The 15,748-nt window shown below is 41.6% G+C and overlaps 1 protein-coding gene across 4 annotated transcripts in view; it reads right to left on the bottom strand.

Annotated features, from left to right (window-relative positions):
- Positions 1-15,748, bottom strand: part of LOC122970397 (triple functional domain protein) — a 71,050-nt gene that overhangs the window by 14,782 nt on the left and 40,520 nt on the right. For all 4 annotated transcript variants that reach the window (XM_044336518.1, XM_044336520.1, XM_044336521.1 and 1 more), the window contains exons 11-34: positions 14,389-14,520; positions 13,555-13,785; positions 12,690-12,812; positions 11,119-11,310; positions 10,349-10,518; positions 8,597-8,771; positions 7,982-8,177; positions 6,885-7,051; positions 6,571-6,690; positions 6,203-6,394; positions 5,957-6,106; positions 5,751-5,865; positions 4,775-4,890; positions 4,496-4,618; positions 4,214-4,408; positions 3,978-4,093; positions 3,057-3,123; positions 2,808-2,917; positions 2,606-2,675; positions 2,310-2,399; positions 2,128-2,220; positions 1,925-2,036; positions 1,555-1,745; positions 1,072-1,173 (exon numbers count right to left, since the gene is read on the bottom strand). In XM_044336518.1, coding sequence (XP_044192453.1) covers positions 1,072-1,173; positions 1,555-1,745; positions 1,925-2,036; positions 2,128-2,220; positions 2,310-2,399; positions 2,606-2,675; positions 2,808-2,917; positions 3,057-3,123; positions 3,978-4,093; positions 4,214-4,408; positions 4,496-4,618; positions 4,775-4,890; positions 5,751-5,865; positions 5,957-6,106; positions 6,203-6,394; positions 6,571-6,690; positions 6,885-7,051; positions 7,982-8,177; positions 8,597-8,771; positions 10,349-10,518; positions 11,119-11,310; positions 12,690-12,812; positions 13,555-13,785; positions 14,389-14,520 — 3,348 coding nt within the window. The remainder of the gene's footprint in view (positions 1-1,071; positions 1,174-1,554; positions 1,746-1,924; positions 2,037-2,127; positions 2,221-2,309; positions 2,400-2,605; positions 2,676-2,807; positions 2,918-3,056; positions 3,124-3,977; positions 4,094-4,213; positions 4,409-4,495; positions 4,619-4,774; positions 4,891-5,750; positions 5,866-5,956; positions 6,107-6,202; positions 6,395-6,570; positions 6,691-6,884; positions 7,052-7,981; positions 8,178-8,596; positions 8,772-10,348; positions 10,519-11,118; positions 11,311-12,689; positions 12,813-13,554; positions 13,786-14,388; positions 14,521-15,748) is intronic.

The following is a 15,748-nucleotide window of genomic DNA, read 5'->3' as shown; positions in this document are numbered from 1 at the left end:
ATGTACCTTGACATTGTAGCCCAATTACATGTGTAGCAGACTGTAATGGATGGTGTCTGTGTGTGTGCGTGTGAGCATGTGTAGTTAGTAATGAGACACACTTTATTTACAATGCACATACCACATGACTGCTTCTCAGCGGTTAGTTTAGTAGTCGACATGTATGATAGAGTTGTAATGCTCAGAATTAAATGTGTTAGGATTTTGGCTTCATGCTGTTCCAACGACTGACACAAATTTTAATCCATGAGGATGTTTAAAAATGGGGATTTGAAAAATTTACAATGAAAACTAAAATTTATGCATTGTCTTAGTCCTATAATGGCGGTTAAATCATTAAAAAGCAGATTTTTCTGGTAGAGAAAGATGGCTACTCATCTCTTTGATTAAAGTGGCACACAGCCAGTATGGGGGATTGTGGGCGTTCAGGAGTTGAATCAGTGTCAGCAGCGTTGGTGGAAGCATGTCAGCCCACAGAGAGAATTAGAGATACAAACATCCACAGAAAACACAGCCCCAGATATACAGATGTGCCTGTGTTTGTTAACAGATAGAACAAAGCAGGACCTAACCCGAGGACAGAGGCTGGCAGAAGAGAGACTGACAGAAGACAGAAAGAGAAAAGAGAGAAAGCAACAAGACTCAAGAGGAAACTGTGACTACAGAAAGCTTCTCGGCCACCTTGAAGCTGCTCATGCAATCAAACAAGACATCAGAGAGTAACAGGAAAGACTTGAATATGAAAAGAAAGGTAAGAGAGGCGAGAGAAAACTGGGTTAGCCCGATATAGAGATTTTCCGACACACTGGCCCAGTACTGGCCTTTTAAAACAAAATCAGATATTGGTTTGTTAGTGACATCCTCCACACCAATATGAAAGTTTAAGTATTTACTGAGTTAGACAAGTTTTTGGGGCTATGAGAATAACATTTTAGGGCAAACATTAACTACTTGTAATGTTTTATTATATAAATAGTCATGTTTTTCATGTTTGTGCTGGCCTTTGAAAACTCATATCGGTCAAACCATAAAGGGTATTTATAGAAGGAATAGAGAGGAAGAGAGTTTTACCTTGAGCACAATCTTGTTGTCTGAAGTTGGGGTGCGTCCCACCCAAAGAGCAAACTTACAGGCGTCTCCCTCAACATGCTCTGTCACCCCCAACTCTGATGTCTGGGGAGAGAATATAGAAATGACATGAGAAAGCCTTTAGTAATGTCATCAAAAGTCAATAATGTCACACTCTCGCTCCAAATACGGTTTGACATGTTGAAACAGTTGAGACTTGAGACTGTCTCAAGTGTTGATTCAAGTAGGGCAATTAGATTTACTTGTATTTTGTAAAACATGGTAACAACTGTAACCAGTAGAGGATATCAGCACTGCAGTTAAAGATAAGAGGCACTGAGAAATATTAAAAAAGCTAATTGTGTCATCTGCCAATAAAAACCTGATTGGATCTTTAATCTTAATTCAGTTAGTCAAGCAAAGACGAACATCTGATCAAAACCTCCAAACATAGACACGAAAGAAATTTCACCAAGATCGACTTACAAAGAGTTTGCTCTTGTAGATGTATTTGCTCCTGCCGTTTGAGTCCTTGACCTCCTTGCTGAAGACAAGAGACATCTCGAAGAGGAAGAGGTGACGCTCTCGACCCTTACGGATCAGAGTCTTTGGATCCCACACCTGGAAGGACTCCTGGAGAATCAGCTCGCCCTGTGACTCAATGTTTTCATCAAAACCTGGGGGAAAGAGGGGAATATTAGCACCCGAGTTCTTAAAAATCTCCTTGTTGTCTGATCTTTGGGGAGTTGTAAATTGATAGAATGGTAAGCTCACAAATATCATTTGCGGTAAAAGATCACAGAAACATAAAAAGAAAGATTTCACAATGACTAATATGTGTGTGAGTGTTAATCACCTTCCAGCATAGAAAGGTGCATGGCATCGTTGGCTTTCTTGGGAACACTGAGCATCACCTCCAGGCCGTCCTTGATCTCCCCTTTACCTTCTTCGCAGCATGTCAGCAGCTCCTGAAAAGGTACAAACACCCACAGAAACCATGAAGACAAGAAACCATGGAAACGGCCACCACAGCAGTGAGATTCGTGTACGGTGGTTTACCTTTAGCAGGAGCTGATACTTAGTGATTCTCTGCACAGGCTTGATCAGGTAGGAAGAGATTGAGTTGGCCAGTCGATGTCTCTGTTGAATTTCCTGTTAACACCGACAGAGAGAAGTACAGTGTTGTGATTGGAAGCAAAAGACGATCCGATTTCATTTTAACAGTCCAAAACGTTACTAACATCAAAGTAGTTCCCAGCATGCTCCAGGATGAGCTGAGTGGAGTCGGGTTTGTTCTTACAGTAGTTCACGTACATCTGGAACTTATCAGCCTAGAAGAAGAGAAAAACACATGACAGTCTTTAATGGTTATGATTGTAATGTGGACGATGATGAAAACTGACAGCGATCAAGAGATTAAAGCAGGTTTTAAAACCTACTAACCACAAGCTTAACATGCCAAATATTTATTTTAAAATATGTATCTAACTTTCTGTTTTACGCAAGATACAAATGCTGGTGAACAAATGATACATACCCATGTGACAAAACAATGCCCAACATCCTCTGGTAGCTGCTCATATTTCTCCAGCTCTTTGAGAAAGATACTGACGAAGCAGGAAAAAGATTTGTTTTAATATAACGATGCTTGCAAGTCTACCTTAAAACTTCAGTCTCTGTGATTACCCATAATGCTAAAGACGTGTGTGTTTCAGTAAAATGGTATTGCTTGTGCTTACTTATGGTGGAATTCATAAAGGTCCTGCATGTTTCCGAAGATGATGTGTTCCTTATTGATGATTCCTGGAGGAATCTCCTCCACTCCACTCGTCATCTCCCACAGGTACGTCTGCATGTGCAGGAGAGGACGAGATGAAGAGACAAAGCCAACAATATCATTCAACAGGGTTCTGATACAAATTTACAAGTTGTTGCACAACTCCGGCGTGAAACAGGTCGACAGCGGTGCGTTGTGATGCTGAACTTACATCCATGCACTCCCGTAGGTCTCGCACGTAGGCTTTTTCTGTCTGAATCAGCTCAGCCATGATGAACCTAGACACACACAAAGACACACACACACACACACAAAAATAGCAATTGTCATACTGTCCTCATCCAACGAATGATAAATCACCATGCCAATAGCTCCCTTTCAGCCTGTCTGCTTCATCCATTTACACTAATGAATAATGAAAGAGTTACGGGCCATAAAACATGGTCATAAACCAGCCATGAATGACTGAAATAATGCTCATGATTTGTGCTGCTCATATAAAATGACGCAGTCTCCTTTTCCTGTGTAATACATGTAGATTCATTTGTTTTCTGGTGGAGCCTGACTGTTGTGTCTGCAGTTCTTGTGCTGGCACAGCAAAGCAGAGGCTGAGCAGGAAACTTAAATCACGCAAAACCCATTACGTATGCGCATTTACATTTATCTCACCCCTTATTCAGAACCACTTATAACAATTGGACAAAAAGCGATTCAGTGTTGACATTGCTGTTGACAGAAGACACTGACTGGTGCAGTGATTAAACCAGTGACCTTCGTATAATCAACCATCTCAGTAGCCACTAGGCTGCTCTGCTGCATCTATGTTTAAATTTTGGGCACTGAGCCAATAATTTAATTACACATGCTTTGCAGTGATAAAAAAAAAATCCGCAGGAGGAAAATGCCATGAAAACGCTGACTTGCAGCTATTTCTTTAGTTTGTAGGCATTGCACATGTTGTTAAGAAGTGGAGCGAGACAGGTTAAATGCTTTTCATTATCTGTTAAATTATTCTAAACTAGCAAGTCTTCAAATGTTCGAATAAAGCTGTTCTTTATCTGTTAATCTGTTCTGAACAGTTGTCTCTACTCAAAATGCCGTCTGGGTGGCACAACAGGAGGAAGCGACGTACTCCTTTCTGCGTGCTGATTTGCGTTTCTCCTCGTTGAGTTCATGGGCAGCATCCCTCAGCTTGACCTCTGAGCCTGGAGCTGTGGCTGGAATGATGTCCAACTGCAGATCTTTACTCTGACAGACAGAGAGGAAGAGTTAAATAATTAATAAAAAAACAAACAAACTAATGAAAATATGATTTTCTACACCTGTAATCTCCTATTTTGGTGCATCCTCATCCGCACGAACACTTACTGCTCTGTTAGAGTCGGAGGAGATGCCCAATGCTTTCTCCAGGCTGCAGCGGTACTTGTCCATTCGCAGGGAAAAGTCCCGGTAGCGTTTGTCCACAGCTGTCACCCATTTTTTGATCTCCCCAGCATGACTGTGGCCTTTATCACAGAAACCGTCAGCCAGCTGGATCAGCAGCTTCACACGCTCCTTGGTTTGCTGAGGAAGAGGGAAAAGACAGTGTCACATGCACGCACACATTGACATACTCGAATGAGTGAGAATGTGCGTGTGCGAGATGCAAACCTTGGCTGTGATGTGGAAGTCCTCATGCTCCTTCAACAGCTCCTGTGTGTGATGGATACTCGAGCCAGTAGAGGTGTGTGTGGACAGGTAAAACTCCCCGGTGTCATGAATCCACTCCAGAGCCTGAAAACACACAAACACACCCAACAGGATACAATTATTGTCAGATGACGTGACAACAGAGAGCATCATATGTGTCTTCAGAAGAAGAGCTAGAAAGACTGTGTGATGCCTGTTTTGACCCGAAAAGAATTGTGTGCTTATATATGTGTCTTTTACCTGTTTGGCGCTGCGTTCAAACACCACATACTGCTGACACTGGTCCAGTCGCCGTTTCCTCATGGTCCAGAAGTGGAGAACACGATTCTCTCTCTGCAGCAGCTCATTGAGGATGTCTAGACACAACATAACATTCAGGGATTCATCAGTCAAACACCTTAATCAGTACTACATACTGGCAGTACATAACAAGAACCCAGATTTGTTTAAGTACTTCTCTGCCTCTGGACAGAGTGGAAGTACTCTCATAACTGTAACTTTCAGTCTGAAGTCTGCAATTTCCTTAAACATGTTTTTGCTCATTTATTGTGTGTTGCTATCTCAGCCATTACAGAGGGTGTTAATGTTCAGTCATTTATTTCTTTTTGATTTTCTGAACAAGTACCTTGCTTGAACTCTCTTTAGTATCATTCATATGTATTGATTTTGAAATATGATCATTTATATTCTACGGTATATGTCTCCTGATCAGCAGTTTGCAACCTATTTCGTCAGACGTACCTCCAACAGTCCTGTCAGAAGAACTCAAGTACTCCCTCTTCAACACCACCCCTCATTTTTCAAATGTATTCATTTGAACTGATTTTTAACTGGATGTAACTATTTGAACCACTCATCCATTAGACTATTTTTAGCTAACTATTCCAACCATTTAGGCTATCCATTACTTTAAGCTAACTGTTTGAACCATTTATCCATTACTTTTAGCTAATTATTTAGACCTCTCTGCTTTCTTGCTAACTAGTTTTGAGGTACTCTGAAGCACAACACACAGTATTCAGGTGTCACAGTGGATTCAATACTCAGTTCTTTTTTTTAAAAAGTCAAATTGTAATTTCTATTTTTTCAGTTGAGCTACTCTACAATCTCTCCACCTCCCCCCCCGACAACTGCAGAAGTACCCCTTGGGGTACAAGCACCTCTGTTGGGGAAATCACTGCTTTCGATAATGTTCAGTGTACTTTCTGATACTCACTTTTAACCTGCTGCTCTGGTGCTTTGACGTGGCTCAGCATCCCGGGCATGTTGACGCTGTTCCTGTGCATGTACTTGAGGAAGACGTCTGCGTTTCTTCGGGCCAGAGTGCATGCCTGATTAAAAGATACATACACACATGCTGATATCAGAGATGTAACTTATGAGAATATTTAGGGTCAGTTCTGATGTTGTTCTGTGTGTTACCTTGAGGAAGGCCTCCTTCTGCTCCAGGTGTTTGCTGATCATGGGCATGACGTGGTCCGTTTCACAGTTGGGTCCCAGTTTGTCAGCTCCTCCGCACCAGTCCTCCTCTCTCTTATACTCCTGCTCCAGGCTTTCTAATACACTGCAGACCTGTAGGGAGAAAAACATTTAGTCTACCGTTTGGGAAAAGACTCAAATTTTTTGTGAAACATGTAATGTAAAGGTAACCTCCACAGTGTCTCCCACCTGTTCAGAAGTCTTGTAGAAGGCCACAGAGGCGTTGACCAGCTTGAGTCTATCCTCCATCTTCAGCATTAGCTGCTGCCAGTGGGACGCTACGCTCTCGGCACAGTCTCTGATCAGGTCCATGTCATAGTGGTTGGCCTGGAGCAGAGCCTCCGCCTTCTGCTGAACCTGCAGGGCACTCTGGTGGGTTTTCTGCAGAGAGGAAGTAGAGGCAGAGAATTAACAAAATGTATGAGCAGTTAATGGCATGACATCACAGTTCAGGCTTGCTTAGTGCCTGGAGATAGAAAGATACATCTGATAACGTGTTCTTGTAATAAGAAACCATAATGGACAGAAACTGATACAATAAACAAACATGGTCTAACCTCAATGGCGTGTTGAAACTGTTCATGTTCTCTCTGCAGTTGTTCAGCTTCCTGCAGGGAGCTGGCTGTGATTAGACCAGCATTTAGCATTGACTCGCCATTACGAATCCAACCCAGAACCTGCAAAAACAGAACAAAGGAAAGCTGTCACCAACTGTTGCAAATCCAAGGTTTTACAACCTATAAATCATAAATAATTTATATTAACCTTTTTAACTTCAAAGGAGTCACAGATATCATGGTGTAGTTGTGATTTCTTGGCCTGAAGGTGGCGCCAACCATCATAATTAAAGGTATGTGACTGTGTGTCCTACCTGTTTGACTTCGGCCTGCAGGTGTCTCAGCTGGACGCACTGCTCCAGGTGCCTGCGGTGCTGCTCAGCTGCCACGTCGAGCTCTTGCTGCTTCTCATGGAGGAACTCCAGCAGGTCCTGAACCCGCGTGGCCATGTCGACGTCCCGGTCACACAGCAGCTCAACACCTGAGAGGAGGACATACATCACATTAGCTCTGGATGTATTAGCTCTACTGTAGACCTTATCTTTACCAGCTGGAGTTCTGTCAAACCCCCATTAAAGTGTTATGAATCATAGTGGTAGCGTGATCGTACAGTGATCATGTGCCTGCTTGCCACAACTTGCCCATTAACTTCAAATACTTTCATTAACACCCTGAAGATCTTAATTTGTATGCATTTTATCACGCTTATTTACCACTTTTAAAGACTACTCTATGAATAATGTAACCAGTATGCTCCAATACACGTGATGTGATGTAACCATTCCTTGTGCGGTTTTAGAGAACACCTATTAGCATGTGAGATCACAGGTGAGTTATTATGGTTAGTGAGTGGGTGCCTCTCATCACAAACGCTGACCGAATCTGACCTGCAACACCTACACGGTATCAATATTAAACTAATGTTGCCAACACAGAAACGCTGTGTGGCAACAGTGAACATCGGCTTCAGTCCTGATTTAACCCTCAGCTGGATGATGAGTGGTGTCTGATGTGGCAGCCAGGTGACAGTCAAACATCTCTTCACTCGTACTTCACAGCATTTGAGATGTAAGAGCTCATAAAAGCAGTATCACAGAAGGGCAGATGATTAATGCTGAAGTATTTCAGAAAAGTGAAGACTTTAAGACATTTTGATGCCTGGAAACTTTTAAAAATGTAAAAAACAAGGACAGGAAGCTAGAAAGCTAATCAAGGAAAGCATAAATGGATAGTGTAAGTACATGAACACAAGTGATTGTTAATACTATTTCCAGATCTAAATTTCCACACATTTAACATACATTTATTTCTTCTTTTTAAGACTTGTGGACACTCTGGATGGCACGTTTCCACTGTATCCTGTAACTCTGCCTTTGTGTGACTGCATATAGAGTTTGGGGAGTGTACTCACCGGAGGCCTGGACTTCGTTGACGTACTGCAGCAGCTCCTGCCCCTGATGGATGACATCGAAGGTGAGGTTGTTCATGGTCAGGGCCTTGTCAGCGTGGTGCTGCAGCCTCTGCTCGGCCAGCGTCAGGTCCTCCGTGTCAAAATCATTCATCTGACCTGTCAGCTCCTCGTTCCACGACTCCAGGTCAGAGATGATCTGAGGTAGGACGACATGATTCAATTTTTTCATTTTTTAACTACTGACAGAAAGACATACAATCTGTTTTTTAAATAATGTGTGTTGTGCTATCACTGATAAGTTATTAAGCTTTTTTGGGGAGAAAAATTCATGGTGTGATTGTCAGAAGTTGCGGATGCAGCAGTAGTGCACAAGCACAAGTGACTCTGAGCGGAAGACTTTATATTTTCTTGTGGCTTTATGACCTTGCAGACATTTATTATTTGCTTCCAGCTAGCTCAGGGAAGATAATTGGTGCTGTATTTCAAAACACTTCAAAAAGTTTCACTTTAACAAACACTCCTACAGCACATACAACACACACACACTAACACACACACACACACACACACACACACACACACACACACACTCCCCGTCCTCCCGAGCAGACTCACGTCAATGGCGTCCCTCTCGAAGATGCGGAGCTGGAGGAAGAGCTCCAGTTTGATCTTCCTCTCCTGGAAGAGCTCCTCCATCTGGGCCTGGGCCTCGTCCAGCTGCTGCAGGACGCTCTCAATGTGGTTGATGGAGCTGTTGTGGGGCGTCTTGTTGCTGGAGATGGCCGAATCCCTGGCAAGGAAACACACAATTAAGCAATAAGCCATGAGAGGCAGTGCTGTGCACTTTAAAAAAACAGCTATAAAGACACTGACCGGCATGATGCCAAGCGGATTTAGCTGCTCTAAAAACTGCTGCATTGCACAGCCTGCAGTGGCTTATTCAGCTATAATATATCAAACCAGAAGATTGAAAAAAGGAGTGCTAATTCTTAATTTAATTTAAACTGTGAAAAGATCTTTTTTATTTCCTTTGGTGTTCCTTAGTTTTTTAAGTGAAGTACTTACGTGGACCACAGAGCATCAAGAGTTAAAAGTGAGTGAGGAAGTTAACCTGGTCGTACTGATTCTGATTCATCAGTCTGACAGATGCACACATGCATGATGCATGAACACAGAGACACTAGTGAGCTTACAGGAGGCAAGATATGAGTAAGCAAAGACACTGGAGGTCAGACGGATTGTGATTGGCTTCAGGTTGATTAATCAGCGTGACAGATGCACTCCCACACTCAAATGTACATTCGTGAACGCACGTGTGCACACATCCAGTACGGTCTCTCACACAAACACTAGCAAAAGGTGTACAGAGTTACAGTTGCCTCTCGGGGAGACTGCCACACAATTAGACATGTGCTTATAAAAGCAGAATTATGTAAGAATACACTGTGGAGCCAATACACTAGGGAGAGACGAATGAAGAGAAAGAAAGAGAGAAAAAAAACAGAGAAAGAGAGAAAAAAAAAACAGAGAAAGAGAGAAAAAAGGGGGTGGATGAAAAGAGAGAAAGAAGAGGAACATCCTCGGTATAAAAATAGAGCTGGAGAATGAGGGTCAACTGCATCCACCTCTCTAACACCTCCTTCCATCCTCTCATCTTCATCTATTTGGTTTTCATGCATCTTGTTACTGTATTCTAGTCCGGACAGACATAATTCGCAAGCTGTCCGTGCCTGGAATAACCCCACCAAACCTCTAATAAGAGAAAGACTAGAAGAGGACAATTACGTAAGTAGACTTCAACATTTTTTAAAACATTTTTACTGCAACTAATTGGCTAGGAGAGTTACTGCATCGTTGTTGTGTACTATTTTGTTGTATATCATTGCTGCTGCTTTCTGTCTTAAAATAATAAAAAGGAAGTTGGTGTCAGTCTGTAGGTTTTACACCATCTCCCTCCCCCACCAGGTTCAACTGATTTTTATGCATAAGACTGCACTCAAATACAGACTAGAACTGACATTTAGTTTGGTTTCAGATCACTTTCAGACAAGGTTTACTATTTTTGGTTTTGATTCCTTTTTCCAAATGTACTCATTTTAGTTTCAGCTTGAGATTTTTGGTTCACACTTATACAGAAAAAGGAGAATGTGTCTGTAGTGGACGTGATTGTGTCTATATATACCGTATAGGTAATGAATGAATGAATGAATTACAATGAGAGCTTCATTAAAAGTTTAAAATAAGTGGACGTGGCATTGAGTCATTCTTCATCTGTCTTTTACAGAACAGCTGGAGGTATCATATGAGCATGTTTCCTTTTCATGCCTTGCTCTAGTTTCAGTATTACTCAGGTATATTGATCTCTACCTGAGCTGCTGGATGAGGTCCTCTCCCTCCTTGATGACGTTGACGGTGACCTGCAGCGTGGTCTGCTGCTGCTGGCCAAAGCGTTTGATCAGATCCTGGACGGCCTCCACTGACTCGGCATACACGTCGTCCAGCAGCTCTTTCTGGAGCTCCTCCAGCCATGTCCACAACTACAGAGGAGGAGAGGAGAGAGGACGGCTGTCAGATTTAAACATTAAGTGGTACGATATTGTTTTTTTTTTTGTGAAGAAATTTTTTTTATTTTCTGCAGCTGCGCTCAACTGAATTACGGTAGTGTTCTCAAACTATTCTTATATATATTTTTGGTACTGTATTTGTCATACAGAGTATTTGTGTTGACTTAAGAAATCTCACTCTGGCCTCACAATACACACACATGCAGTAACACAAATTTGCCGTAGATCTCACACAAAGGAGAAGAGCCACTGACTGCCATCAATTCTGAACCCTTCACCCAAATTGAATGGTTGCACTGAGAGCCAAATATTAAAATTAACAATAACTACACAAAATCCAAACACCTTAACCCTAAATGATCCTTTTTCAAATGTGTAGACCAGAGAAATGTCCTCAGTACACATGATGTCCATCTCTCTGTGACTAATTTGCTAAAAGTTCAAGAATATGCACATATTCCATCTCATCTGTTAATTATTTTCCTCTTGCTCAGAGAACACTGTAAAAGCTCTCATCCACACAAACACGCAGCCCACCATCCACTTCAGCATTACGTCATCCTCCCAGCCTACCTCTTTGACGTGCGTGTGGAAGGCGACAGACATGTCCAGCAGGACTTTGCGCTGTTCCACGCGGCGAACAAAGTCTTGGATTCTGTCTTCGAGCTGGTGGGCGGCCTGGTAGATCTCCTCTGGGTCGCACTCTCCCGTCTGGGCCAGCTGCTCCGCCGCCTCCAGCAGCTTGTCTGCATTGGTGTACGTATTCTACACCAAACCCAGGAACACAATGTAAGGCGAGCGCAATATATTTTGAACAGGAACAGATAGAGATATACAGGCAGGGAGAAAATTAAAAACAGGATATGCAGAAGACGTGCGCACAGATACAGTAAGAGATAGTAGAGCTGCACGGCGATAACTAGTGAGAGGAAATAGAAACAGGCAGAGAGAAGCAGGTGAGATAAAGACGAAGCGAAAGATGCTACAGAAACAAATTACACTCACACTAAGGTGGGATATCAGAAGGTCGATATTAATGTTTTCTGGATAAAGCTGATCAGAGCTAACATTCTGGGTAAGTATTCTAATTTCAGCAGTTTTTAGTGATGCAAGAAACATTCAGATTCTTTATTGAAGTAAAAGCAGCAATACTGCAATATAAAAATACTCCATTAGTAAAACTGAACTGAAAATGTCACATTAGTATTTAGAATTTACCCTCTCTGAGAGTTACAGTATTATAGACGATATTATTGGATTATTATTACAAATGCATGAATGTGCAAATAGAATTTTGCTGTTGTAGTTTGTTGAGGTCAATCTAATTTTCACTATTTTGTAGTTTAATGGATAATGGTGCATCATATTTTTAAAGCTAATATATGTAAAATCTATGTAAAGTAATTAAAGCTGTCAAACAAATGTAGTGTAGTAAAAAGTACAATACTTTCATCTGAATTTAAGTGAAGTAGAAATATTACATAGCATGAGGGAGAAATATGGGATACAATTTGTACTTAAGCACAGTACCTGAGAAAATGTACTTCATTGTACGCCACCTCTGCTTTTAGGCCAAATACATCCCGCAAATTTGCAAAGAATTACAACTAATAGAGCATTTAGACCATAATATGAGACTAAAACTAAAAACCCAGAAGGTTAGCTGGCTGGCATTTACATTTAGGGGAAAATGGCTGCACTAAGTATTAAAGTGAGATGATGTAACTTTTGCTGGACAGCAGTTACTGTGTCCACAAGTGACAATTATAGGATAATGCTGAAAGCTAAAACATAGTGTAACAGTAGCACAAATGGAGAAGAGTCATACAGTCGGTGAACTGACACATTAATGCAAAATCTATCTGGCTGTAGCATCCAAACCCAAGTGTGTTAAATTGAAAAACTGTGTGTTTTGTTGCTAATGAATTCAGCTTTTTATTTGTAAGAAAAAGAATGTGTTATTTGTTTCTTTCAAAAGTTACATAGTCTTGGTTTAAAATTGCCTTTGAATTAATATGATGATGAAAACAATATCTTTGCAGATTGTACATTTGCTTTGATGTAGTTGTGGTAAGAAAAAAAAAACTGATCTATTGGTTTGACCCTGGTAGAGCGTGCGATTTGGAGAAATGGAAGCAAGCTACCTGTGCCACTTCCTCAAAGTCTTCGTGCCGTTTCTGGAGGGCTCGGGCTCGGTGGAGGGACTTTCCAACACCTGTGTGTTTGCTGAGGAAGGCCTCGCCGTGGTTTTCTATCCAGTCCAGCACCTGTGCAGACAAGACCACATGTCCACAGAGTGAGACAGACATTTGGCATTCGGTGAGCACAAGGGGGCGCTCTAAGGTGGTAGATGAACCGCGAGTATTGATGATGATGATGAAAAGAGCGTGTAAGAGAAGAGGCATGACAGAAATAATGATCAGTATTGTACGAGGCGTCGCACTGAGCCTTTCTTTTCACACTCCTCTCCTTGCACTATGTCCTTCACAGACGGCATTAATGGATGAACAGCATCTGCATGGACATATGACCCAGTTCAGTTGCCATAGCGACAGTTGCCATGTCTACACACTCAGGAATGCCCGTGATTTTTGGACAGTATGTAACCACATTATCATATTGTACCATTAGATTTTGGCCTGTACATTATACCGTACTCGTGTTTCAGGCTTTTATCCTGACTAACACATTTACATTTTAGGAATTTATCCAATGTTCCTTTCCACAGAAACATGTGCGGAGTGAGCGTGCAAGGTTCCAGCAACGTCCTCAAGGACATTTTGATAGAAAACGTGGCTGTTGCTGTGATCAAACCCTCTATTAAGAGTAGAATCCTTCTAACCAGTAGGCTACCCTGCTATTTTCAAATTACTGTCTAACCCTCTCATGTTATACTGAGAAAACCTGGCAATTAAAGTTTGGTCCTGGAATTACAACGTGTTTGAAAAAAAAATACGCGTTGCATAATAAACAGCGGCACATGCATATAAAATGTGTACGTGTGTGTACCTGCTGGACGTCCTGTTGAAAGACGCAGAGCTGCAGACGTTGGTGCAGCCGAACTTTACGGTGCTGCCAGATGTTTTCTAGCTGTCTCTGGTGATGCAGCACCTCGTGGATTATATCCAGGACGTGGTGCACTGCCTTGGAGTAGTTCGCTGATGCTGTCAGTGAATCAGCGCTGCCTGGGGTTAAAGGTCGCTGCAGCTTGTCCAACAGGGCTTTGCCGTCCTGGCTTACCTGCATAGGGGTGAAAGGTATTAAGGGGATGAAAAGTACGCTGGCAGGAATATGTAATCTGCAAATATAAACATCATCCAAATACCAACAACAAGCAAACAGTGTGGACAACTGGCTGGGAAAACTTTTGATGTTATATTCAGAAAATCAGAAAAAAAAAAAAAGTTAAAAGATTAACATTAAGTGCCACAAAGGAGGGATTGGTAAAAAACACAATTAGAATGTATTTCTTGCACAGTACAACAGCAACTCCTTTATTACTGTTAGTGTAATAACTGTTATTTCTTTTAAATTAAATTAAAAGTTGTGTTGGCTGAGAAAAGCTGACTTAATGCTTATTGATTTTATTCTACCTAAAACAATATGAGAGGCATATTTTTCAATGATTATAAGAGTCACATTCATTATAAAAGTTTATTTCCCCCAAACAGAGAAAAGTTACTACAGTTATTGTATGTGAATTATGTTCTAATAAAACAGTAAACCTAATTGTGGTTCTTAGAAGTGTTTAAATAACAAGATATGGCTGCAAATTTAACCACAGTGGCCCATGTTTTTGCACATTTTATATCTACTGTACATGAGTATTTAGTGTGATGTTACCTCAGAGTAGGCAGCGGTGATGTGTTCGTACAGGCCTTGGTGATGGTGGATGGCGTCTTCAAGGTCTTGGAGCTCGGAGGGCAGATCTACCTCACCGCACGCCTTACACCAGGAGTCCACGTTACTCATGTACTGCAGGGGGAGAAACGCACGCTTTTATTTAACACCGACTGTTACTCAGATGTAAAGCACTTCACAAGAGACGTGGCATGAGACGGTGATGGTGTATACATCCTTGTGCTCTTCCCGCGAGTCACATGTTAGTCAGACATACCAGAGCGTACAAGAAATCGCCCGAGGAGCATTTTCTTTGCCGTTACTGGGCTTAAACATGCTGAAATTTCTTTGTGTATGGTTATGAGCTCTCTTAAGACTTTTTCAGAAGAATTATCCATGGCTGAATGTGTTGTTCATTGGCCTGTGGTGACTTCCTAGAACTTTCTATACCCCCCTGTGGGAGGAAAACAAGCAGAGACGCTGGCTCAAAGAAATATCATAAAGTCGTGAAGTGATCTTCATCTCATTATTACCTTTTAAACATCTCTCCCATGATGATTAGAATAAGATACACGAGTAGCACAAAGACTTAAAAAGAGCTTCTCTGTATGTATAGAGGAGAAGAGGTTGGGGTGAAACCTCTGGAAAAAAAAAAAGTGGTTTCTATTTCAGCTCACAAACATGAAAGGCTGGTCTGATGACGGCAATATTCCAGGTCGGAAAAGTTGTACCACCCGTGTTCCCCAGTTGGGATTCTGCCTGTGTGCTTTTTCAGGCCATGAATCATTCCATAGTGGCCCAACTAATGAGCACAGACAGAAATAACAGCAGATAACAATGCTTTACTTACATTCTGCATATACTTATGTAAATATATGTTAATGCAACGCATATGGCAGGCTTTATAGATTTAATGAAGCCAAATGGGTATTTTACAACCCAGAAAGTGTATGGATGTGTGTCCAGGTGTACCCATTAGTAAAACGAAGGTCAACGGCTCAGCTGGTTCCAGAGCTACATCAATTTGAGTTTTACTGCATCCTGCACCCACTGAACCTGACTTGGGGAAATCCTCTTATTTGCTTTCTTGCCGAGAGTTATATGAGAAGATCAATAACATCAATACCTCTCTCATGTTTGTATGGCAAATATGAGGCTACAGCCAGCAGGCAGTTGGCTTAGCTTAGCATGAAGACTTGGAGGCAGGCAGAATCAGCTACCCTGGCTCAGTCAGAAGGTTACAAAATCTGCCTACCAGCACCTCTAAAGCTCAATTATTAACGCGTTATAACTTGTTTTTTTTTCATTTGTACAAAGAAACTGTGTTAAAATGACAAGTTGTGGTTTTACAGATAGTTCTCTT

This window comes from Thunnus albacares, chromosome 19 (assembly GCF_914725855.1).
Source record: "Thunnus albacares chromosome 19, fThuAlb1.1, whole genome shotgun sequence".
Lineage (NCBI taxonomy): Eukaryota > Metazoa > Chordata > Actinopteri > Scombriformes > Scombridae > Thunnus > Thunnus albacares.
The sequence above is the reverse complement of the archived record's forward strand: the minus strand, read 5'-3'. Positions and strand labels throughout refer to the sequence as shown.